General features: G+C 37.7%; 2 protein-coding genes across 7 annotated transcripts in view; both read left to right on the top strand.

Annotated features, from left to right (window-relative positions):
• LOC110828964 (uncharacterized) overlaps positions 1 to 5,405 on the top strand; it is a 112,887-nt gene extending 107,482 nt beyond the window's left edge. For all 4 annotated transcript variants that reach the window (XM_022062198.2, XM_022062203.2, XM_022062200.2 and 1 more), the window contains one exon: positions 841 to 5,405. In XM_022062198.2, coding sequence (XP_021917890.2) covers positions 841 to 1,236 — 396 coding nt within the window. In that variant the 3' untranslated portion in view covers positions 1,237 to 5,405. The remainder of the gene's footprint in view (positions 1 to 840) is intronic.
• A 2,928-nt stretch (positions 5,406 to 8,333) lies between these two features.
• LOC110828969 (DNA-binding protein Ets97D) lies at positions 8,334 to 24,603 on the top strand. 3 transcript variants are annotated; one of them, XM_022062213.2, is made up of 11 exons: positions 8,334 to 8,478; positions 9,476 to 9,571; positions 10,444 to 10,646; positions 11,815 to 12,007; positions 15,005 to 15,140; positions 15,760 to 15,916; positions 17,725 to 17,841; positions 19,633 to 19,845; positions 20,154 to 20,321; positions 22,944 to 23,167; positions 24,297 to 24,603. In XM_022062213.2, exons 2-11 carry the CDS (start codon positions 9,483 to 9,485, stop codon positions 24,435 to 24,437), a joined length of 1,641 nt encoding a protein of 546 aa, XP_021917905.1. In that variant the 5' UTR covers positions 8,334 to 8,478; positions 9,476 to 9,482; the 3' UTR covers positions 24,438 to 24,603. The 3 variants fall into 3 exon arrangements, with proteins under 3 accessions (XP_021917905.1, XP_021917902.1, XP_021917904.1); XM_022062210.2 differs by having other exon boundaries at positions 8,465 to 8,552; XM_022062212.2 differs by lacking the exon at positions 8,334 to 8,478 and adding an exon at positions 8,566 to 8,989.
• Positions 24,604 to 26,168: the final 1,565 nt, after the last annotated feature.

Below are 26,168 nucleotides of genomic sequence, written 5' to 3'. Positions count from 1 at the left end.
TTGGTATACTTGACCAATCGTAGCTTTTTCACTTTGCAAGTTTCAGTTTGTGATTTCTGGGCATATTTCCATTTCATATGACCACATGGCATTCTTTAGACTGTGCCTGGAGCACACTTAACATATTTAAAATGCAAGGGTCCTTGTTGGTAACCCTTTCTAGTACCAAGCATATGTAGCATATCCCCTCTCTTCATCATCATCATTACCGCTGGAAGACTTCTGTACACCCTCCCAAAACTATTTCCCCTCCCCCTCCCTTCTGAAGTGAACAGTATGGCACAGAAAGAGGTCAAAAGCCTAGTCCACACACACTTATATGTGAAATAAAAAGTCGTGTAATCCGCAAACGGATAATCTGGAGAATACCGTATTTTAATTGTGTTTTTATGTTCATGTTTTTCATGTATTGCCTGTAGATAATCATGAGCCGGGATAGCTCAGTCGGTATAGTGACTAGCTATGGGCTGGACGGTCGGGGTTCGATCCCCGACAGGGGCAGAGGATTTTTCCTCTAGCCTCTGCGTCCAGACCGGCTCTGGGGCCCACCCAGCCTCCTCTACAATGGGTACCGGGGTCTTTTCCCGAGGGGATAATGCCGGCCGGGGCGTGATGCCGACCACTCGCCCCATCTAGTGCCGAAGTCAAGAATTAGTAGGAGCTATACCTCATCTCCCCCCAAACGCCTACATGGCGTATAGTGGGACAAACTTTACTTTAATTTACCTGTGGATAATCAAGGTTATTTATTGACATTGATCAGGAATCTTTTATGTTGGAAATAAAAGGAGGGTGTTGCTTGACTGTAATGAAATTCATCACCACGTGACTTTGTTGAAGGATGCCAAGAGTGGGCGAACTCCTCTCTTCCATGCTGTAGAAGCTAATGACTGTGACCTGGTGCAGTTGTTACTGGCATGTGATGCAAATCCATATGAAGCCAACTTCTCTGGCCACACACCTTTGTCTGCTGCAGGTGAAGTATCTTTTTCCAGTAGGAACACGACAAAGGAGTACTCATTTTCAGAAGGAATCAGCTTCAGTTCAAAGTTAGTCCCTCTAAGCCGTGGATCAGACGTGGCCCGCACATTAGATGAAGGAAACAACATCGTGTTTGGAGCGGAGTTTGAGGATGTACACATGGATGAAGTGCGTGACAGTGACTCGGCATCTCAGCATTGCGATAGTTCCGCTGCCAATAACAACAGCGACAATCCGTGGTTCTTGAATGATTAACGGGAGTGAAGCTGAAGTAGCTGGTGTTTATAGCGTTCATGTTTTATTTGAATTCAATGCACTGAATTAGATGGCACTTGTGTATGTTGGCAAGTCTGTCAGTGATGACGTTACATAATACGTTGTCTACGGACTGACCGCATCTTGCGAAGGGAAGGAATGAGATATGTATTCAGTTGTATTGGTTCTTGTGAGTCATTTGAATGGATATTAATAATTTAAGCATACAGTGGATGCCACACCAAAATTTGAATTTTTAGACAATCTGTAGGGAATGGTTAGGATATATTACGATGTAAGAGTCCTTTCTTTAATGCATATTTTCCTGTGTCCAGTATGTGTCATAGAGGAGTAAAGTAGAATGAAAGGGTGGTTGTAGGTAAATACGTAATGGTAATGTTGAAACTGTAAAGCTATCCTGTATTGGTCAATTTTTTTTTTTGTTATGCAGCATAAAATTAACTTTAGGTATTCCGACACGACACATGATCGTACACAGAATTTTGAAGTGATAGAATCCCAATAGACAAACATATGCTCTTAGTATCAAAGGTATATTTCACAGAAAATATTGGTAAAATATTTTTGTGCTTTGTTGTTAGATTTCACAGCTGCAGTTCTGTAATATCTGATAAATTTTACACTTCACTTTCCATTATATAGATTTTACTTTCCCAGTAAAGAGAGCAGCTACAGCTTAGGTGTAAGCTTTGTACTTCTGACTACAGTAACCACAGGTTTCAGACTCATCTGTTAATGGAGGGCAGGTTTCATGATCCGTAATCATAATTTTATGACCGACTGTAGGAGCATGTAACAACACTTAAAAAAATTGCCTTGAATCTGTATGTACATCGTACTCCTTACATTTCTCTCACACATGCATAAGAGGGTAATTTATTAAGAACTGCATTAAACTTGAAGCTATAAGCAGCTGATGAATAAAAGCCGCCACTTCATTTGCCATAAACATGCACTAGATCATTTATGTATGGTGGACATTTACGGAACACAATTCCATGACTCGATCTACTTAATAAACACCATATTATGGCTTCAGTTAAGTGTTTGTATACATATGATGCAAGTTTTTAAGTCAGTTAACATAAAATTCAGCGTAATTTTCTGTGATACACAAGCATACGTATCTTATCGAATTAACTTATTTATGAAGATTTCTGTCTTCTGGGTTGTTGCCTCCGTCATCGCCCTGATGACGGAAGCAGTATGACCTCTGAAACGTTGGTTAACATCGACCAGACTACACAGCGCAACAACCCAGAAGACAGAAATCTTCAAACTCACCGCTGTATAAACCTCAAATCTTACTTAACTTATTTATGTTCATTTATTTCTGATGGTGACATTCACAGATGTTATAGATGTATGATATAATACAATTCAACATGTATGGTTTGATTAACTTGTTTACTTCCTGATGTAACAAATTTATTAGCAGAATGTTCGTTTGTAGTGGCACATTCCCAACTGAAGTGCTTTCATATCCGAAGTACTTGCATTCTGACATTAGTGCTCCAGTGAAAGTACCAAAAATATAGCAACTTCTTTATAAATTCTAAACATTCAAGAAATACAGCAGAACCTCACCAGACACAAGGGTTCAGGTTTACACGAGTGCACTGTATTGTTTTATACTAAGAAAACCTATTTTTCAAATACTGATGGGGAGAATAACAATTTTGCAAGTTTAAGAAGCTCATCATATTTTTCAGAGAAACCTTTCAAGCTTTTATGTTCGTGAATGTCAAGATTTCCATCTTCTGGGTTGCGCTGTGTAATCTGGTCGATGCTAACCAACGTTTCAGAGGTCATACTGCCTCCGTCATTCATCGCCCTGATGAAGGAGGCAGTATGACCTCTGAAACGTTGGTTAACATCGACCAGACTACACAGCGCAACAACCCAGAAGACAGAAATCTTCATACTCACCGCTGAGAAAACCTCAAATCTTTCATGAATGTCCTTTACTGAGCATCATGCTTCATCTTTGTATCAGTATTAAATCTTGAGCTTGGAGACTACCTATCCTGACAGATTTTCATGTCTTTCCTCAGTCCCTTCAAGCTTCCTTGCTTATAGTCACTCATTTTGTGCTATAACGTCTATGCAGCTGATGTAATGTGTCACTGAATAAGCCAAATAAAATTTGTGGAAAATAGCTTCAAATATCTGAGTGCTCCTGAACTTATATTAACGTAGGTATATAACATATTTGATATGAATATGTAGCTTAACATTTGTGCAAATAAGAACTGCGTGCATAAATATATTGAAATTGAATTTTAGGAAGAAAATTAATTCTTCCTCACATAATTGTCAGGCGTAAATGCTTTGTTCCTTACAAAGACTTCAGTTGTTCTGATTTTGTGACGATAACACTGCACATAATGCCCCTCTCTATCGTTGGTTAAAAGTTGTGCTTAGTGGCAATTGTGCTTCTGTTGCAAGAAGTGAAATATGTCCAATGAACACAGAAGCTGTGTCTAATCAACGGAGATGCAGACCTTGTTTGTCGCCAATAAAAAATATTTTGATTATAAGGTGCACCTTGCTTTTAAGGGATGCAAATTTATTAAAATAATGCAGCTTATATTTGCACACACGTGGTATTTCATTGCACCATTGAAAATTTTGAGGAATATTGCATCATGTCAGAAAAATACTATTTATTGAGTATTTTTAATATTTTGACCAGGCTCCCTCATAAATTAATGTTGATACAATGTACGTTCACTGTGACAAATATTTTGACTGGAATCTGGCCTCCCCATTTCCATATCTAAAATTCCGTTATGTTTCTGATTCAGTCGCATCCCCTCACTTCATTCATAGAAGAATGTCTAGGTTAAGTTGATATAGTATTTGTAAATTTTATCTGAAAGTTCATTAAATTTATATTAATTTCCTTGATTGTGAGGTGAGAATAACTGTATAGCACATTCTTTGTTCATTTGTATTTCACTTCCACAATGCCATCAGTTTGTACGAAGATGGAACATTATTCTTGTTCAAAAGATTAATAGTGACTGTCCTAGTTTTGGAAAAATCAGTGTTTCAGTGATGTTCTGCTGTGTACACATTTTATGAACCAATGAAAATAATTCATTAAAATGCTTTGGACTTTTTAAGACTATAAAATGTTCAACCACATATCAGATTTGCACAGCAGTTGGGAGTGTGATTTTGACTATTACCCAATTTTGTTTTCCCCCATTTTTCTCCATTTTTATAAATATGAAAGAGAGAAGGTAGTCTCTTCTCATTCTGAGAGACAAATGTTTACCATCAATGGAGACATGCTTTAATATGTATGAAGAATGTTCTAAGACTGAAACCGAAGAGACAAGTACAAGAAGTTATTTCGTAAATCATAAGACCCAACTAGAGGGAGTTTTAATTTTTAAGTAAAAAAGTCATTGGTCCCTCTCCTGCTATCTACATCAGTGGTCCCCAACCTTTCTGTACCTACGGGCACATTTGAGAGTTTATGAGTTTGTGGCAGGCACCAATCAATTAACAAAGCCTAATTTTGGACAAATAAGATATGGACACCAAATAATACACAAAACAACACGTTTAATGATACAAGAAACCATGCAAACAAAAATACGTAGTTTTATAAGTACAATTATTATTACTCAAGTGGGAAATTAGTGTGATGTTTGGCGCTGCATTTCATCGACCAGTTTTTCAAATTTGGGAGTGTAGGATGATGTTGCTGCTCGCAAACAATCATCAAGATGGGCGTCAGTAAGTCCGTGCTTTGATTTTGTAATGTTCATGGTTGAACAGCCTTCATTATTCAGTATAACCTCCTTCCGTAACAACGCGGGCACCCAAAAAAAAAGCCTTGGCCGGCGCCAGCGGGCACCACGTTGGGGACCACTGATCTACATCATGTAGTGTTTAAATGGTTGTACTTCTTATCAATATTTATATTATCCCATTTGTAATAAATATGTTTCTGCTCTAATTAACTCTATATATATATAGTTAGTTAGTTATTGAAACTGGTAAACAACAGATGTTATGCATACATAAGCCTTATTAATTTTTTCTTGGTATGCTGTTGTATTTATGTCAGTAACCTGTAAGCTTAACAGGCTGTAGTGACAAGTTATATATAATAAAACATTATATACTAGGTATGTAGTAGTACACTTATTTGTAAAAGTCCTAGATGTTTAAATACAAAATGTCCATAAAATTTCTGTGATTTCCATATAAAAGGTTTTCTGTGAAAATAACAAACAGTACTGTCAGGACTTTACCAAAAAAGTTCTTACCTTTACAAGAAACTACAAAAGAATGTATTTATTATTTATTTAGTGTTCTGTCTGACGACAGGTCCATATGAACAGGATCCTTCCATCCTTTTCTCGGACTGGGACCTGTTCATATATGTTCTTGGCAGATGATTCAGAAGTGGTTTGCCATTGCCTTCTTCTGTGTGTGAATGGAGTAATTGTTGGGAGGCCACAGAGAAACCGGGGAAGCCCCCGGAGGAAAACTCTGTGTTGCCTAGACCACGGCATTGCCCAACACAAGTTATAAATTCAGGCACCGCCGGGAATCGAACCCGAGACCCCAGGATTACAAGGCCAGCGTTCTAACCGCTAGACCACCGTGGCGGTAAAAGAATGTACTCATCATGAACTATTCAGGGTTTAGGCCATATGGCCTGTTCCTTCAAATGTGCTCATATGGATACAAACAGGCATGCACACATTTGCAAATATACAGCTAATGGCTTCCCCTTTCTTTTGAAGGGTAAGGGAACTTTTTGAAAATAAACTGCTGTTTTTTATTGTTTGTCCAGGGAAGAAAGTCTATGTGAGAAGGAGGCCCAAATGTTCCTCTTGGAGAGAGAAGCTCAGAAAAATGACTTTGACTTCTCACAATTTTGGAAATTAAGCGCAGGGCTATCCAAAATTCTTATACAACAGCTTAGCTTGGAAAAAACTGGTGGAAAATAAATGTTCCTCTTGGAGATATAAACTTAGGAAAATAATTTATTTTTTATATTTTTAAAATTAGGCATAGAATTGTCTAGAATACTTGGCATGTTGAAGGAAAAAAAAGTTATTCAATTTTCCACATTATGAAGATTTTCAATTGAATAAAAATTTACTTGGATATTATCCATCGTCTAGTAATAAAACGTAAAACGACGTTTCGGAGATGGGGCTCTATCTCCGTCTTCAGGTTCCTACTCAGTTGGGCCCACTAGAAAGAGCTAATCCCTATCTCCGGACAAATTAAAAAAGTGAAATTGAATGAATGAATGAAGTGGCTTTTTTCGTGTTTATGAATTTTGTTTTCTACATTCTATTCTTTTACGTCCCAATGGATGGATGGTGTGGTTATGCCTTTTTATTCTGGGACTTTCACTTTTTTAATTTGTCCGGACATAGGGATTAGCTCTTTCTAGTGGGCCCAACTGAGTAGGAACCTGAAGACGGAGATAGAGCCCCATCTCCGAAACGTCGTTTTACGTTTTTTACGTTTTATTACTAGACGATGGATAATATCCAAGTAAATTTTTATTCAATTGACTCTTCACCATCGTCAAGAAGTTTTAGATTTGATATGAAGATTTTCGTTTAAAACAACTGAAGATTATTTAATGGTGCATTGTAGAAAAGAATTGTTTTGAATTTCACTGGGCTTTACTGGTAGAGGCAAATGCAAGCTGTTGCGGAGCAACCACAAAATTTGCAAAATTAAAATCCACAAGGATTATGGCACTGGAGTTATGAGAGGAGTTGCAAGTCAAATGAGACTAGCTAGCGCTACTTCATTGTGCTGAGGTCAGCCCATTCTGATCTGCCATGCATGTAAGTGAATTCTGGATCTGATTTATCCATGTGTGAATGGTATGAGGGAGATGATTAAAGATTTAGTTTTACTTGTGGTTAGTGAAACCATGGCTGAGATTCATATCACACTCGAGTAATAGAGGACGAGCAGTAGTGACATTCTTTGACGCCAATATATACTTATATTCAGTTGCCGTCTTTCAATTTGTCAGGTAAGCACGTACGCTCAAAAAATATTTATTTTGGGCTCTCTGTCCTCAGTTTACCGGAATCGCCAGGATGGTACTGTATTTTGTTTTAGTCACGCAACTTCATATTTATATAAGTTATTTGACCTTATTATTACTAACGAAACTTGACTGTCAAATTAGTGCTGAAGATCACAACTTCAAGATAAAGAACCCTGTTGAGTATGACTTAACGGATCCAGTCTCGTTATTCAGTTGTCAGTTTAAAGGTAGGTTTGAATAAAGAAAATAAAACTGAAAGTGTCACCCAACATCAAACTTTGTACAGCAAAACCTCTCAAGTTGGACACCCCGTTATATTGGACACTTTTAATTGGAACCGGTGAATATCCTATAATTTTACACATCCACATGTCTTGGACACCCATTTAACCTGGAACTTTTTTTGTAAGTTGGACAGGTTCGTGCACTTAGCTTCAGTGTTTCTCAGGGAAACCTTTTCAGTTACATATTTTGTTATTTTGAATTTCTGACTGATGAATGCCTCCTCTCTGAAGGATTATCTTACGCACATATAACCCATCATTGGAATACATTGCAAATGTTTAACTATTATTTTGCTGATCCCTTAACTGGACTACAGTACTGCAGAAGACACAGTTTTAACTCCATCAGTACTGTGCTTGCATTTGAGTTCAGACTGTGTTAACAGAAATGGAATTTTTCTTTTTGAGATGGGGAAGTGAAAATTGGTGGAATTAACTTTAGAAAATGTTATTGAGGTTGGGGTGTAATATGCAATGCATGGGAGTGGGCTTCAAAAGATTATTATTAATACTATTGTCATTAATTCTTAATTCAAGTAAGCCTACAGTAATTAGTGTATGTAAGTAAATAGATTATATTGTCATTAGACCACATTCCGATTTTTTCTTTCCCTCTATCTTGGACACATTTTCGTGGAACCCCAAGTGTCCTACTTAAGGTTTTACTGTATATATTATGTTTTTTTTCTTAATAATACAAAGACCCGTTTCTTATATTTATGATCAAAGTGGATAGACGATCACTTCATGCGTTACTTAACATGCTAGTACTCAGCTTGATTGTATAAAACAACTCCATGCCAAATCGAGATTTTGTCGCACTCTGCAGGAATTGCGTTGCAATTACATTTAATGGAAACTGACCGCATGTAAAATATCCAAGGCCATGTAAGTTTCTACGTTGGACATTCTATACTGTATATAACCTAATATTAATATGATAGAATTGGTAGTATATGGTGGTAAGTTTATTGGTATATGTATACAAATATGTGTTACTTCTGTGTCAAGATTGAATTTCAAGTGTAAAGGACTCTAAATACTTTAAGTCTATGGAAATACGTGTTTGAACACAGGGAGCACGTTCGTTTGTAAACCAAAGTGCTTAAGCTTGTAATAGTGAAAGAATATGGTGTATAAACAAAGACAGTAAAAACTATGTGTTTCCATGTGGTACAGCCATAAAAGTTGCGTCCAGAAACAAAAGTTATTGTTCTTGTTGTTGCTTGAGGTCTTGAGTAGTTATTTCTGTTTTGATCAGAATATTTGGTGACATTGTGCAAGAGGTGAATTTCATACGAAGGCATAGTAGTCATTAGTACACAGAAGTCTTATCAGGTGATTGTCCGTTTGAGAACCGAGTGTGTCCCCAACGTTTTGAATACTGTCTGCCTCTAACGTGAGTACTGTGCCCTATTTTCATGTGGCTGGTTGCCCAAGAATACTTCATTGCTTTCAGTCTTGGTGAAAGCTTCATATGTCACCACAATATGCTGTGCTAAATACTGTACTTTCATAATCTGTGTCTAGTCTTATTACTGCATTCAGAATGTAGTATGTTTGTGCACTGTACATTATTTTCTGAAAGAAAGCGTGCAGAGAAGATATTCAGTATGAAAGAGTACATTAGCCCTGCCAGACACCAAAAATATGGTGAATCCATAAATGTTTTAGGACAGTTTCTGAAATTTTACTTGCTACTGCATGTAAGTTATTCTCCTCTGTTTCCATCTCCAGTTCAGTGCACCTGTGAGTGCGAAGTTGACAATATATGGAGGGGCATTGTGTCGGGTTTTGTATCTTTGTGTGCATGTGCATGTATATTGCAGCTCCACAGTGGGCATAATAACATTTTGAATTCTTAGTACTGAAATTTTTGTTGCAGAGTTGGTATGATGGCACATCAGCAGGCAGTGCTTATTCTGAAGGAGGACGAGAATGGAAAGAAGGTGTACACTTTGGCACCTGATACAAGAAAACGGTAATTTCTTTGTTCTCAGTCTCCTGTAGGTAAAAATAAATATAAACAGTCAACGCACGTGTAATTTATATGTGATGTGTTTTACGTCTCAACAGTGTTAAAAAGTTATGTTTATAGGTGAATGTTTGTAATTGTCTGTCTTATGCGTAAATAATTATAATCATTTCTATTGTAATGCCTTTAAGGGATTTTTGACCTAATGGGATAATGTTTAATAGATTATCTGTTATTATTAAATTATTATAACCATTGCCATAAAACTACAAGTTTATTATAGAAGTATGCTGTCTGATATTGGAATATAGTTTGTGCACTCTATTTCTAAATGTTTCAGTGTGATATATCACATTGACATTTCGTCGTGGAACATGATGTGTAGACATATACAGACACTTGCAGGTACCATTATTAAAGTAGTCAAACAACATTACAGTTTTAGGACGTGTACCGCAACAATGTTTTCATCCAACCGCATGGTACAGATCATACACCGTTAAAGTATTTAAAGTAATTCGTAGTGTTTCTTCTGATGTTTTGGGCATTTGTTGAGACGCAATGCTGTGCTGACCAGCTTATCTTTCCACATTAGTAAGTTGAGTGAGGTTGATCATATTCCAGAACAGAATTATGAAGAATGTGTATAGCATATATACATATTTCTGTCTCTGAATTCATATTTATTATAGAAATATAAAACTTTGTCTTTGTGTGAGATAAGGTAGATTTGTTTGTTTTAACTTCACTTTGTGACGGTGAACAATTTTGAAACAGTGTGTGACATAAAAGGATGTGATCACCATGTAAGAAATCATTAACTGTTAGTGTTTTGTTGTAAAACACAAAATCATGTAAGAAAACTGAATATGTTGCAGGTTCTTTGTCACTGGTAACAAGTCTCATGGATTGATAGAGGCAGATGATCAAGAAGTGAGCGAGTTATTGTGCAAGCGCATTAAGTTAGAGCAGCCAGACTTAGATGATCAGTCAGTGGATGCTGAGTCAATGCTGCCAGAGGAGGCCTGCACACTCGTGGCCCAGTTTCATGATGACACTGTTGCAAATGATGCTATTGCAGGTAATGGACATGTTTGTAAACTATAAAAGCCTTTTGTAATATTTTCTTTGAATTATGCAGTATTTCTTAATCTCATATATAGTGTGAAGAATATAAATAAAATAGATATTAACGACAGAATACTGGAATAAATTGTTTTGGTTTTTCCCATTATAATCTCTTGCTATAGGTATGTTGCCGTTGAGAGGACTTGGTGATAGTAGGCGACGCAGATTGCTTTTTGGCATTCATTAATTTCTTTTATAATAATCTTTCTTAAACTAAGTATCGCTACTTCTGTACACTACCGTACTAGTTGGTAAGGTGAGCAATGATCCACAAAACATTACAAAATATCAACCCAAAGGAAAGGTGATGCTAGGAATACTTGTAAAGAGCTTAAGTATTTTGTACTGAAGTACTTATAACTTACTACAGTGTCATGAAGAGGATTAGTGTTCCATTTTGTGGCATATACGAGGGGCAGTCAAGAAGTTCCCGGAATTCTGGTATAGCACTGTAATGGTAGGACATATGGCAACGTTTACCTAATCACCGTCAAAGTACGACCCCTTGCGCGCACACACTTGCTCCATCGATCCTGCCATTGTCGGAAGCACCGGCGGAAGGCTTCGTTTGGAATCTACCGGAGTTCGGCCGTCTTATTCGATTTGATGTCCTCCGTGGTTGGGAAACGCGTCCCCTTGAGTCCCATTTTCAGAGTAGGGAACAGCCAGAAGTCACTCGGAATGAGATCCGGAGAGTATGGTGATTGGGTGATGACGGGAATGCTTTTCTTGGCGAGGAATTGCTGCACAACCAGCAAGGTATCGAATGCGATGGCCGAACTCCGGAAGATTCCAAATGAAACCTTCCAACGATGGCAGGATCGAAGGTGATTAGGTAAGCGTTGCCATATGTCCTACTAATACAGTGCTATACCACAATTCCAGAAATTTTTTGACTGCCCTACATATTATCTTTTCTGTTTTTGCAATGTCCTTTTCACATTTTCTTTCGATGTAAATTGTCTGACAATTTTATCTGGAAAAGTTGCGTTTTCTATATGGTGCTAATTAGCCACTGCAGTTGTTAGAACTCCTTAAGTAATCAGTGAACCGATCATCAAACTAGAAGAAGCAATATCATGGGAAGAAGGTAACTGCAGGTGCAATGGATATTATTACAGAAGTGGTAATGGGACAGGAGGTGATAGCAGGCAATGAGTTGGAATTGGTACAAGCTGAGGAGGTTGTGACATCTCTAGCAGTGCCAGGGTGCACTGAGGAGTCTGTGGATGGTATCTCTGCTGTTGCGGTGGAAGAAGACGAAGAAGATGGGGAATATATAGGAGTAAGCAGAATGGAGCAGCCCCTAGAAGGGTAAGAGAGCAGTGTATACTGATAGTTACATACTTCAGCAATTTAATTTGGACAGATATTTAGTTTAATTAGAATTTTAAATTTGAAAACATTTTAACTGCCAATATGTACAAGTGAAAAAGGTGGTTCCAGGTGATTATTAATTAAATTTACTATTTATAGTCTTTGTCAGTTCTATGCTGGCGGTAGCATAGCTACTGGTAGGGCCTCCCTAGCCAGATTGGTCGAGGGGGAGAGGTCAGACTAAGACAGGTACCCTGGTCCTCCAGGTTGGGGGTTGGTCGCAAGGTTAACAACCTTGCACCGTAAAAAGGAAGATGTTTCGAAACCTCAATCAAAGCCTGACAGATGGACCTAACAGAGCAACGGAGGTTAGGACCGAATGGAAGAGGAGAATTGAGGAGGCCATGGACCGAATATGGACCGGAGGGCCACAGAAGAAGAAGAAGTCCTTGTTAGTTACCTTGTGTTTTAATCTGTGTTGAAAAACTTACTTAGTACCTAATTAAGTTTGTGGTAAATGTAATGCCCTGACTGTCGTTAATTTTATGTTGGATAGTTTTATGGGACACAAATTTTAGACTTAAATATACACAGGCACAAAAAAGATCTTGTTTTAAGATTTAATGTTTTGTTGCTAAATGTTTAGCAGTTCCCAAAGGCTCAGGCCACATTTTGGTGTAGCGTGTGTTCATATCTAGGAGGTCCAGCTTTTAAATTTCAGCTTCGAGACCAGGTATCATGACAGATCTCTTGTGATTTTCCTTCAATTCAGGCAAATACTGGGACAGTACCTTAAATTAGGCCGTGACTGAATTATTTCATATTCTTTCTCAACTTATTATTTACTTACTAGTGTAGTATGTCCCAGCAGAGTTGACAGAGAAATGGATCTTTTTATTGCAGTATTATCTTTACAAATTGAATTGAAAGTATAGTATTTATAACATAACTTACATGTGAATCTAATTTCATGGTGATTGAAGCCAGCTTCGTATCAGACGCACTGATACAAAACAAACTGCCTGACTGCAGACTCCCATAAAACACAGACTGTGCCGGAAGCAACCACAGGCACCGCCATAGACTCATTTGCATTTCTTGCTACCAAAGTTGCCACTGCCAGAACTTAATATAAACTTTTTCCATTTCACATGAACTGTACGCTGGTGCACTCGAGCGTGACAGACGTTGGCTGTTATATTAGGAGTAGATTATCTTGTGATTTGGCACTGTATAATCTGGGATGTTAATCAAAACGTGCATGAAAAGAAAACAAATTTTAGTTTGTTTTCTGACATATTGATGGCACTGAAACCAAAAATGCAGTTGCAGTTAAGATATTGTAGATGCGTCATATTGTGATTTATAAGTATTAAAAATATATTAAAATTGGCTGTCAATCACAATATAAGATAATTAAAAGATTAAAATATCATTTTACATTCCTTATCGAGTACTCGATTTACATGTGGAACATTTATGACATGTTTCGGCTATATATACATATTAAAAATAGTAAAAAACAAAAGACACAGAGATACAATAGAAAAATATCACATATATCAAACTTATAAACAAAACATATGCCTTAATGATAATAATATTTTACTTAACAACCCCATTTTTAATGCACTCCAGTACCTTGACCTCAACCCTGACAAACCACCTTTCACCCACTAGCACTGCAGTCGGTAACCAGCCACGATCCGATACAGTATACCTTCAATCTCTCCTAATACTGCTGCGATATTACTTCTCGGGTAAGTTTATATGATTACTTTCATCTATTTATTTTGTTTTCTATATTCAATTTTCATTAATAGTATTGAAACCTTTACTTCACAGTCCAATAAACACATCATTGACATCACTACGAAATACAATCATATTAGTGACAGGCGACACAACAACCGATGAAGATACAATATGAAGGACGAGAACACGATAAGAAAAATGAAAACTAAAAATCATTAAATATCAGTAAAAATCAGTAATTCAGTTAAAAAGTTTATAATATAACACCTGATAACAGCTATATATAGCCGAAACATGTCGTAAATGTTCCACATGTAAATCGAGTACTCGATAAGGAACGTAAAATGATATTTTAATCTTTTAATTATCTTATATTGTGATTGATGGCCAATTTTAATATATTTTTAATAGTTGCAGTTAAGATGGGGCCCTGCATCATTTCAGTCTTCAGATATGCTCGGCTATGAATCTTAGGTTTCCTAATTGAAATGGAGTATTGGATCAATAACCTTGCCTCCAAATGGTTCAAATCTCATACCAGTGTATTGGTTTACATGAAAAATATTGTCTACATGGTTTGAGATATCTAACAAGGAATCACCACAGCTGTAGTGACAGCGATTCTGGACATACTTTGTTGTTCTGGACCAAGTAAATACCATTTGGATGTCTGCAGGGCTACAGGTGATGCTTATAAAGCCTGCATGTAAACTGCATATTTTTTTAAAATTAATTACTGTGTTTTATTTCATATTCAAAGGGATAATAAATTTTGAGTAGAAACCATCATGTTGCCTGCAGTAGGCTCATACTGACTGTTGTAGCAACACTTTTGGAATGCATGAACTTAGTGAGTCATTGAATATTTGGTATCAAGTTTTGTACTGGTACTTTATTGAGAAAAACCTTAAATGGGGGCTGTGGGAAAGTGAAGCTTACAACGACTTTTTAGCTTTCCTAAAGTACTTCCATTCTCTGGACTTGATTCCTGCGTCGCTCATGAGTTTTGGTGGTGCTGCAGTCCATCTTTCTGACCACACTGAAAATGGCTGAATAGGTGTTTGTGAACGTGATAGCAATATAAAATATCAAATATCTGTGAAATATCTCTGGTAGAGGGATCATTGTGCCTTTTTGAATTATGGATTACAAAAATTAATCTGACTGACGTGAATATGGCGGTTCTTCATTATGACATTGACTTGAAGTTCATGTGTATTTAAGCTAGCTGTGTTGCAGGGATGATGAAACAGCTGGAGTATTGATGCAACATATGGACATCCGTGAACCACTATCTACCTTGCGAACTCTTTTGGAGCAAAGGCTAGGTGTTGAGCTAACAGACTACCAATTCTGGCTGCAGGATGCTCAGATGGTGAGCTGCCCCGGTCATTTGTAAAAGGTTTATTTGTTTAGGGCATTAGTTATCAGATTGTAGGTAATTCACCATTAAACTTTATGTAAAATTTGTGATACTAAACCAAACATCATGATGTAGTGGTAAAGGATTCATGTTTTATATTTTCGGGGAGGCTCCTGGGTTCAGATCTTGGTCTGGAGACTGGCTATCTTTACTGAGATTGTACATGATTTTTCTCAGTTCTTTTATGCAATCACTTCAGATATTCCATGTTTTCTTCCATGATCTCCTTTTGCCATTCATAATCATCTTGTCATTTGAAGCTGTGGTACCTACAAAGTTGATAAAATCTCATTAAATAACCATTAAACTTGTATTTATTGGATACTTGAGAGATACTAGTATTGCCGTCACACCTGTGATACCAGGAATCCTGATTTTCATTGTTTTCCTAAGTTTCTCTGGGTGAAACTTGGGATATCACCTGAAAAGAGGCCATGATTTTTCATATTCTTTACTCTTATTCATCATCATCCTGTCATTTTGTGCTATATAAATCATGTGGTTGATTAAACACCATTAAATAAACAGAGACAATGAGATTATAGATGGTGCAATATGTCTTTTGTTGCAGTTAGAGGGGCACAAGAACTTGGTTGATCAGTGCGTACAGGGAGAGGGGCTGGTCCAGGTAAATGTGCAAATCAAAACAGATGGGAATGTTAAGAAGATAAATATTGTGGATGTTCTTAAACCAGCTGAAGAATATGTTGAAATAGCTGAGGAACAGTGTAAGTTTCCTTCCAAACTAGGATTCGCTATTTACGAATAGTACTTGACATACGAGGGTGAGTCAAATGAAAACCGTAAATTTGTTTTTTTAAATTTAATTTATTGAGTGAAAGCGGTACACAACAATATCATTTTTCTACTTAGCCTACATTTCGTTCAATACAGGCCCTCCAGCGTTTACGAAGTGTATGGATTCCTCTAGAAAAAAATTCTTGTGGTTGTCTGCGCAACCACTCATGCACCGCCTGCTGTACCTCTTCGTCAGAACGGAACTTCTTTCCTCTCATCGCCTCTTTGAGTGGCCCAAACATGTGGTAATCACTTGGGGCTAGGTCTAGTGAGTATGGCGGATGTGGAAGACACTCAAAGTGCAAGTCTTGGATTGTTGCAACTGTTGCACGGGCAGTATGGGGCCGAGCACTGTCATGTCAAGGACACCTCTAGTCAAAAGTCCACATCGCTTTGATCTGACTGCAGGTCGAAGATGATTCTTCAAGATTCTTCACTGATCAAAAAACGAATTACAGAACGTTGTTCTTCTTTCGTGCACGTAACTAGTGGAGCAGCCATTTTCAAATTGGCACTGTGATGGCGATCTGTTTGTCTGAATTATACTGTCACCTATAGGATACTCGTTATAGCATTGGTAACATGTCTGCCAACTTATAGGACAATGGCGCAATATTTCGAATTTTTATCTCAGTTTTACGGTTTTCATTTGACTCACCCTCGTACATCATACATCTGGAGATTATGTGTGCATTTCTATTGTACAATTACAGTGACACACATTTAAACTGTATTGTACAGTAATGGGGGATTTAATCCCATGGCCAGACTTAACTCTGGTGTTAATGATTTGGTGCTGTGCTGCTGAGAAATATGGTCACCTCAACTGTGGTTTAGCCATGATGCTTCTCTGATACAGGTTAAGGGATTCAGTTTAAAATGTTTTTTGATTTATAGTTAAAAAGTTTTCCCTAATTTAATGTTCATTTTCTGGATCAAAGATCAATGATCCAGTGTTAAATTTCCTCCATTTCATATTTTCTTCAGTGCACTGTTAAATGTGGTTTTTACTCTATACATTAGAAAACAAGCGAAAGTCGTGTGTAATGAGTATGAAGTGAAGTTTAAATTTGTTAGTTGTGTTGTCAGTATGTTGGTATTTTCTTCATTGGTCTAGCGGTCAGAACACTAGCCTTGTAAGCCTGGGGTCTCGGGTTCAATTCCCGGTGGTGCTCAAATTTATAACTTGTGTTGGGCAAGGCCGTGGTCTAGGCATCACGGAGTTTTCCTCCGGGGGCTTCCCCGGTTTCTCCGTGGCATCCCAACAATTACTCCACTCACACACAGAAGAAGGCAATGGCAAACCACTTCTGATCATCTCTGCCAAGAATGTATATATGTATGAGCAGGTCCCTGACAACCTGAAGAGGTTGGAAGGATCCTGTTCATAATATATGGACCTGTCGTCAGACAGAACACTACAAATAAAAATAATAAAAACCTGTGGACAGTTAAAGTGAACTTCTGGTATGCTGATCACACAATTCTGACTGAAATACCAAGAAGTGCTATAGAGAACTTTTGTGGGGAAACTTCTTGGACAGCATCCGTTTCGAATTCCAAAGGGTGTTAAAAGTGAATTGTTAAGGAACACATTTTAGCAATGTGAATTGGAAAGAACTGGTTCAGGATTAGATCCACTGGCAGGCTTTTGCGGTAGAGGTGTTCGGACTTGAATTTTAAAACTGGCATATATTTTATGATATATATATATTTAACAACAGAATTCCACTTTCAGATGACTCTTCTGTTCAGAAACAGACTTATCAGACTCCTGAATCAAAACACAATGTGATTAGATGGGTGGTGGATAGTCACTTCAAGAAGGAACAGGAGCGGCTGAAGATCCCAACAGGTGTGTTTTATTGACATTTTAAGAGCAAACTGAATTTCCAAGATTGTTGTTAGCTTCACTGAAATCAGAAATTTCTGTGTCTAGTGCTTGAACACTTAAACTTCATTTAAATCATTATTTGTGGTAAAATTATAAAATTAATGCGCAGACGATGTCTTCCTCATATTCAGCCCTCAGAACTATTTGGAAGTTTATAACAAATTTGCTACTGATTAACTTTTAGCCCACTTAATGATCCGAAACTATTACAGACATATATTTATATATTCATATATAAAAGAAGAGGTTTTTGCTGTGTGGGTTCAGAGTATCAAGAAACTAATGCTAGTTATTTGAACATGTTCCCAAAAGTCAAATACATTTTATGAATGAACCTTTTGTGCTTTGTTTGGGTTAGTGCACATGCAAGGTGCTCAGATGTGCTGCTTGATAAAAGGACATGGGACTGTACATACATCAGGCATTTGGCCACTGGGGTGTCAGTATATGGGACAATCATGTGGTGGTTGGAGAATAAGAATAGCCCCACTGTAGCCCATGCATGTCGTAACAAACTACTAAAATAGGTACCCAGTGCCTGCAACAAAGACATCAAACAATAGCTGCATGGGAAGAATACAAAACGAAGTGATGAGAATAAAAAAGAATTCATACGGCAAAAAAGCGGGCTTTCGAAAAAATGTGTTTATAACGGCTAGAAGATCTTAGAGACCGAAAAGAAACAAGAAAAATTTATGAAGCTATCAAATTAACAAGGAAACATTTTAAACAATATCTTGTAAAGACAAAGATGGCACTCTGATAAATGATAAAACCAAAATTATCAGTAGATGGGCCGAGCATTTTTACATGTTGATAAACGGAGGGGATATGCTCCTGTGAACCAAATATTCAGCAGCTTCAATTACAGTCATTAATGGACCCTGTTCAAGAAACAATTGCTGCAATTAAGAAACTTAGAAATAACAACTCTGCGGGATGAAATGGTCTAACAGTGGAGTTATACAAAAGTGAGGGAAAAGCACTAGAAGGTTGGATCCATGAAATTATGACAGAGGTATGGAATTCTGAAGTTTCACCTGAAGAATGAAATAAGGGTAGTCCCCGTACATAAGAAAGAATTTGGTCTCCAAGTGAATGAACTCGAAACAAAATGTAAGGTGGTATTGACAAGCGAAGCACACTGAAATAGAATAAGTGAAAACCTAACGCTCAGAGAATATAATTTTGAAGTGGTCAAGGAATTTTAATATCTAGCGTCACAGGTTTTTTAACAACATAGATGACGAAATACATAACAGAATACTCCTTGCCAATAGAGCGTATTGTGACCTACGCAACATGTTTACATCATGATCCATATCTAGAAAAACAAGGTGTCTTCTTCACAAAACATTAATACTCCCAGTAGCATTATATGCATCTGAAACCTGTCCCCTTAACAAATTATACGTAGGGCAGTCAAAAAGTTCCCGGAATTGTGGTCAGTAAGTCGAGATCTGTGCTTTGATTTTATAATGTTCATGGTTGAACGGCTTTTATTATTCAGTATAACCTTTTTTCTGTAGCAACGCAGGCACCCAAAAAAAGCCTTGGCGGGCGCCACGTTGGGGACCACTGTTGTAGGGTATTTCAAGTTACTGTCATTACGTTTACCTGGATTAGATCAGTTAAACCATGAAAAGTTTGTTAGTATATCCAGTGCCCTGACCACAGTTTGAATCGCGAGCTTCTGAAATTCTAGTTGATTGCTACCTGTGCTAACCTGTATAATACTTTTGTTGAATTTAGATCCCAATGACTGGTCTGTTGCACATGTGCGTCTGTGGCTGCTGTGGGCCGTGCGCCAGTTCAATCTTGTGGGTCTTAGCCTGAGTGACTGGAACATCACAGGCAAACAGCTTTGCCAGCTTTCTTTGTCTGATTTCCATTCCATTGTTCCTGTTGACCCTGGAGACCTGTTCTGGACCCATTTAGAACTTCTGCGCAAGTGCAAATTTATAGGTGAGTCGTTTTCCAGTTTCATGGGGAAGATAAAGTGTAGAAGATTGCTTTATTCTCAGTTGTAGTGTCGTGTAGTCTGGTAGAAGTTTACCAGCATATCAGAGGTCATTGCTGCTTCCTTCATCAGGGTGATGATAAATTACAGATTTCATATTGCAATAAAATATCAGTGACAATTTATTTTTGGAAGAAAGGGTAAGAACAAAAATAATTGTGCAATACACATCATTTTAAACAGTGTCATTCTGTCTTCTTACTATTTATCTAGTAATTTTGTTGTCGGCATTTGTTTGGCTTTATGCTGATAGCTGTAGTGCAGAAGCAAGTAGACACTCGCCAATACACGACCCATATTGAAGGACAGCAGATCCGTGGCAGACAACCACGACAGACGAAGCTGTTCAAAGTGCCGCGTATCATTGGTCTACCACTGAGCGTTGTCGAATCAAGTGGCATGGGTTGCGGGAACAGAACAGGTGAGAAATGTTCTCTGCATGTAGACCTTACATTTCATTACAATATACAAGCGGTTAGAACGCTGGCCTTGTAATCCTGGGGTCTCGGGTTCGATTCCCGGGGGTGCCCGAATTTATAACTTGTGTTGGGCAAGGCCGTGGTCTAGGCAACATGGAGTTTTCCTCCGGGGGCTTCCCCGGTCTCTCCGTGGCATCCCAACAATTACTCCACTCACACACAGAAGAAGGCAATGGCAAACCACTTCTGGATCATCTGCCAAGAATGTATATGAACAGGTCCCATTCCGAGAAAAGGATGGAAGGATCCTGTTCATATGGACCTGTCGTCAGACAGAACACTAAATAAATATAATATAATAATATACATGTACCAATTGTGAACGTATAACTTTTAATGGGGAATGAGAAACTTTTGCTGATAGGTTTAGACTGGTGAGTTTACTACTCTATGAATTCATAAAAATTTAAGTTTCCTTTTTTGTTTCTATTCTGATTATTTTTCATGAAACATCACATTTAGAGTGTGAAAACTGTAATGTTTTATTTACAGATTTTGAAAGAATTAAACGTTCTGATTTCCAAATAACACCACATCATGAAATTGAACTTCATTATTAATCATAAAATTAAAGAATTAAAGCAGATCTTTCAGAATTATTTGTTTGGGTCCTTTCTGTTATTGATATGGTAATTATGGTTTACTGCCCATTGATTTCTTAGCCTGTTAAAATCTAACTTATGCTACCAGCACACACTTTGAAGATACAGAAAAATGGTAAAAATGGGAGTTGTACTACTTTTTAGTGTGATTTATATTGCTCCTTATGTAATGTATACTAGTTTTATAAAATCATGGATATTTTGTTTGCGTAACATGTCTCAAATTTAACTTAGATACATTGATTACAAAATCCTTGTCGCATGTTTAGCAATCTTGGTGGTCGCATTGTGATGCCATTTTATTTGTTACCCAACTTCATGTTTTAAAGATATTATTAAATGGATTTGAAGGTCAACAGAAAGTATTTTTATCTCTTTTCAATGTGGTGATTAATTGTTTATTGGTACTTCATATGGTCTGCAGGAAATACCATATTATAAAACCAACAAACCAAACCATGAATTATCACAGACTGGCTGCCAGCACCTAAAATTAAATTGTCTTCAACGACATTAAATTCTTCTTGCTTGTATTATGTAGCAGGAGTTCAGTTTCTCATATTTTGTGAATAGAAGTACTATAGGCGAAAGGTTTTGAAGGAATTTTTAATGATCAGTTTATTCTATAAGTTTGCGATGTTTGTGCATTCTTAGAACTATTGTATTTATCCATATACCATGCACATTCAAATAAGACATGCATCCCAGTTTTTTTTTAGCATTTTAAAGAAAGACGTTATGTCAGTGAAATACTAAAGGCCAAAAAGTGACAAATTGTATTAATGTGGCTAGGCCGACTCTAGAAATGCATACAAGCACACATGATGACTGACACAATCATAATAATTCAATTCAATTCAATTCAGTTGCAGTTATTGTCGTCTGAATTGATCTTGTCATCTTTGTCGCAGACCATGGTACTTGTACTTTGGAAGTGCCGCCATTTTTCTTTGTGTGCGTTAGGAAGATTTTGTGCAATGCTTGCTGTTGTACATAATAATCATTTTGTTTAATAAATATCTGGTACCAATCTTTACTTGTGTTTAAACCCTGGATACCAATTTCTTTCACAGTTTTTAATTCCTTCAGCCTAAACATTTCATGTAACAGCATATGACCAGATTACTGCCTCTCATTTAAATATGAAGAAAGCTTTTTTATACTACTGGGAATTTGGATGCTATTTGCTTATGAAAAGTTTCCGGTGGCTGCTACTTACCAGTGGTTGTGACTTTCACACATTTCAGACTCTCTCTTTGTGTCACGATTCCCTGCTTTCTCATTCTTTAACATCTCAAGTTTCTTACGGAGACTAAAGCATCACTGCTGTATTCATTAATTTCCAAGAGGCGTATTATCCGTTCATTAATCAGGGCATCTCAGAGGGGGGGCGGGGGGTGGAGGTTTGTATGACACACACTGCTCAATCAAAAAATAACATTTCTCCTTTGTGCACACATTATGATCATTATGCATGTTTAACAGTGGATAAATTATTGCCATGTAGATAGTTTTCTGACCAGTAAATACTGGCATTATGGTTGACCCTGGTAGTACTCCCTGAAAGGCTGCTATGAATGAAGGAATAATGTGGTGGCTGTAGGTCTGTATGTAGCAAGGACTGAACTGTTTTGCAGTTATTGACAACAGTTGACAGTACATCTCTGCCCATTAAGTTCTGCTCAAAGAAGAGAGCGAGTTTTCAAGGTCAAGCTTCTTGATGGTTGGCACAGCTCATGTGATTGATGTTGCTGAGTCTACTGCTGCATTTTATATATTACCATGTATATAACACTTTGTGCTACACAAATAAAATACTCAAATATGATGCTCAACTGTTTTTTTATACAAAAATGAAGGTGCACATGATATTTGGATAAATATAGTGTATTATAGTTGGTAGGAGTGCTTACTATAGAATGGATGGTCGGCGGTGTATTGATTTTCTATTGTTTTTCACAGGGAACAATGGCCAGATCCAATTGTGGCAGTTCCTTCTTGAGTTGCTGACAGACAAAGAGCATCGTGGTGTTATACAGTGGCTTGGAAATGATGGAGAATTCAAGCTGCACAATCCAGAAATGGTGGCGCAGTTGTGGGGCGAACGTAAAAACAAACCAACCATGAACTATGAGAAACTGAGTCGGGCACTCCGCTATTACTATGATGGAGACATGATTGCAAAGGTAAATCTGAAATACTAATTGCTGTTGTAAGGCAATGTCCTACGTAAGCGATAACAAGCAAGCTGCGCGCGCTACATAAGCTGCACGGGGTGTGATAAGAAGTGAGGAAATCATCGTTGTTGTTGTTGTTGTTGTTTTTTTTTGTGTTTTTTTGTTTTTTGTTTTTTTGTCCTACGTGGGAGAACGCACACAGCTTTCCTGTGCATGCACCTTACTGGTCAGCACAGCGATTCGCACAAAAATATTAAACTATTTGAACTCAGACTTTTTCTGCTTCCTTCCCTTGATCGCTTCACTGAAACGTAGGACAGCGCCACACAAACAGCCAGTTTGATATTTCCACGTCACCCACGCAACTCGCACCGGTCGCATTTAATCGCTTACTTAGGACAGCAGATAGGGGTATAGGAAAAATGTGACATAAATCCAGGTGCGTCAGCGAACAGACTTGTTACTACGTTAGACCTGTCACTGAATGTGAAGTCTGCCTTTTTTTTTAATTGTTATTTTTCATGTCCAAACTATTATGTTTGTACAGATCACATTTAGGCTCTCTGGTCCACTAGCAGTTTTACAAGGTGCGTACTGGTTTACGAATTGCATGTGACTGTTTGAATTTTGCGCAGGCAGCAACCAGAGATCATACAAATTCATGAAAATGAGAATCTTTGTAACATAGGACAAAGTGAAGCCCAACACAACAAATATAAGATGCTTAACTTGGCAGCGCTTAAGCCTTTGACCAAAGTCCTCCTCCGAGAGCGAGCAAGAGTGTGCCGCCAGAACCAACCAGACCACTAACTCGGCCCTGATCCATACAACCAAACTCACCTTTCTCTCTCTACTTTCTCTCCCTCTCCCACTCTCGCCCACGTGCTACCATTGGTCCACTCCCATTGGCTCGGGGCAGGCTACACCTTTCACTTCCAGGCCTATAAATCCAGCTCCTCACACCCTATTGGCATATTCATCGCCGTGATAACGGAGGCAGTATGACCTCTGAAACGTTGGTTAACATCGACCAGACTACACAGCGCAATAACCCAGAAGACGGATATCTTCATACTCACCGCTGTGACAACCTCAAGTCTTACAATTTAGGTGTTAATGAATTCTGATTTCTTTCCAGGTACATGGCAAAAGATTTGTGTACAAGTTTGTGTGTGACTTAAAACAGCTTCTTGGCTATAATGCAAGTGAGTTGAACCGACTCGTTGAAGAGTGTGCCAGGAAGAGCCTTAGTGTGGGGCAACACTTTGCCACCTTATGATGTGATTGAAATATACTTTTTCAAATTGAAGGAAGAGATGGTAGGTCACAGCTACATAATACTGAGACAGACAGTTAAAAATTGTTCTGTTTTCTCATTATAAGGCATAAACAAACTTGTTTATTTGAACTATTATAAAAATTGATTAAATGATGTTGTAAATGTATCCGCCTGTTACTTTTGAAAACTGTTTGAAGAAACACCAAATATCTGTTTGGTATGTATGGGTTCAAAATTTGAATTTCTTTGAACTATAAGGAAGTATACTGTTATTGCAAAAAGCAAGTTATTTGTATCCTGTCTGACCTAGGAGTCCTGGTGGCGAACTTTGGGAACTCTGCCTTGTTGACCCGGTATCGGACTGAACCGGGATCTCCGACAGATCCCGTCTTTGCCAGACCCAGTCTTTGCCGTAGAGGGTGACTGGTGGATCGACTTTCAATATTTGAAAATTTTTAAAATATTCCAAAATTTTCAAAAACCTCACAGATGTCATAAAAAAAGAAAACAACTAAAAATGTTCGATATTTTTAAAAAAAAAATTGAAGTTGGAATCTTGCAAAAAATGTACTTATGTGAGCTTTCTAGACATTTTTTTACACTTTTTTGATTGTTAACGTTTTTGAGAAATTTAAAATGTTTTCAAAATTCTTCAAACCCGGAACAGCCGGACAATGTTTCTGCCTGACCTGGTCTTTGCCGGACAGTCTGTGCCGGTGAGAGTGACTGGTGGATAGAATTTCAATAGTCAAAAACTTTTCAAAACTTTCAAAAAGTTCAGAGATGTCATAGAAGTCCAAAATAACTAAAAAGGTTTTCGACATTTTGAACCATTTTTTGAAGTTCAAATTTTTCAAAAATTTTCGGATTTGTGCGGGATTTTTGGACATTTTACTACAATTTTTACTTCTCGAAATTCCTGAAAAATTTGCAAATTTTTAAAAAAATTATATAGGAAAATGTCCAAAACGCTAAAAATACTAAAAAATTGAAAAAATTTAATTTCAAAAACATTTTCGAAAATTTAGAATATTTTTAGTACTTTGCGGTTTTGAACATTTTCAAGTTTCTATTATTCGAAAATTTGAAAAATGTTCGAAGTTTTGGATGTCATCCCTCCTGCCCCCAAAACTGAAGATTCCGGTTCCTGTAGTGAATGGGTCCGCCACAGACTGGATCCGGCGGACACCATGTCAGGCTAAAACACGGTCCGTCATAGGGGGTCTGATGAGAAGTCACTTGTCGCAAGTCTTGAGAAGTTACTTGTCCCAAGTCTTGACAAGTCACTTTTCCCAAGACTTGAGAAGTTCTTGTCACAAGTCTTGAGAAGTCACTTGTCCCAAGTCTTGAGAAGTCACTTGTCCCAAGTCTTGAGAAGTCACTTGTTCCAAGCCTTGAGAAGTTCTTGTCCCAAGTCTTGAGAAGTTCTTGTCCCAAGTCTTGAGAAGTCACTTGTCCCAAGTCTTGAGAAGTCACTTGTCCCAAGTCTTGAGAAGTTCTTCTCCCAAGTCTTGAGAAGTCACTCGACCCAAGTCTTGAGAAGTCACTTGTTCCAAGTCTTGAGAAGTCACTTGTCCCAAGTCTTGAAATGTTATTGTTCCAAGTGTTGAGAAGTTCGTGTCCCAAGTCTTGAGAAGTCACTTGTCCCAAGTCTTGAGAAGTTCTTGTCCCAAGTCTTGAGAAGTCTCTTGTCCCAAGTCTTGAGAAGTTCTTGTCCCAAGTCTTGAGAAG

This window comes from Zootermopsis nevadensis, unplaced genomic scaffold, assembly GCF_977971745.1.
Source record: "Zootermopsis nevadensis isolate Lab colony 2312 unplaced genomic scaffold, Znev_1.0 Znev_ptg000030l, whole genome shotgun sequence".
Lineage (NCBI taxonomy): Eukaryota > Metazoa > Arthropoda > Insecta > Blattodea > Termopsidae > Zootermopsis > Zootermopsis nevadensis.
Note: the sequence above shows the minus strand (reverse complement) of the source record. Positions and strands in the feature narration are given on the sequence as shown.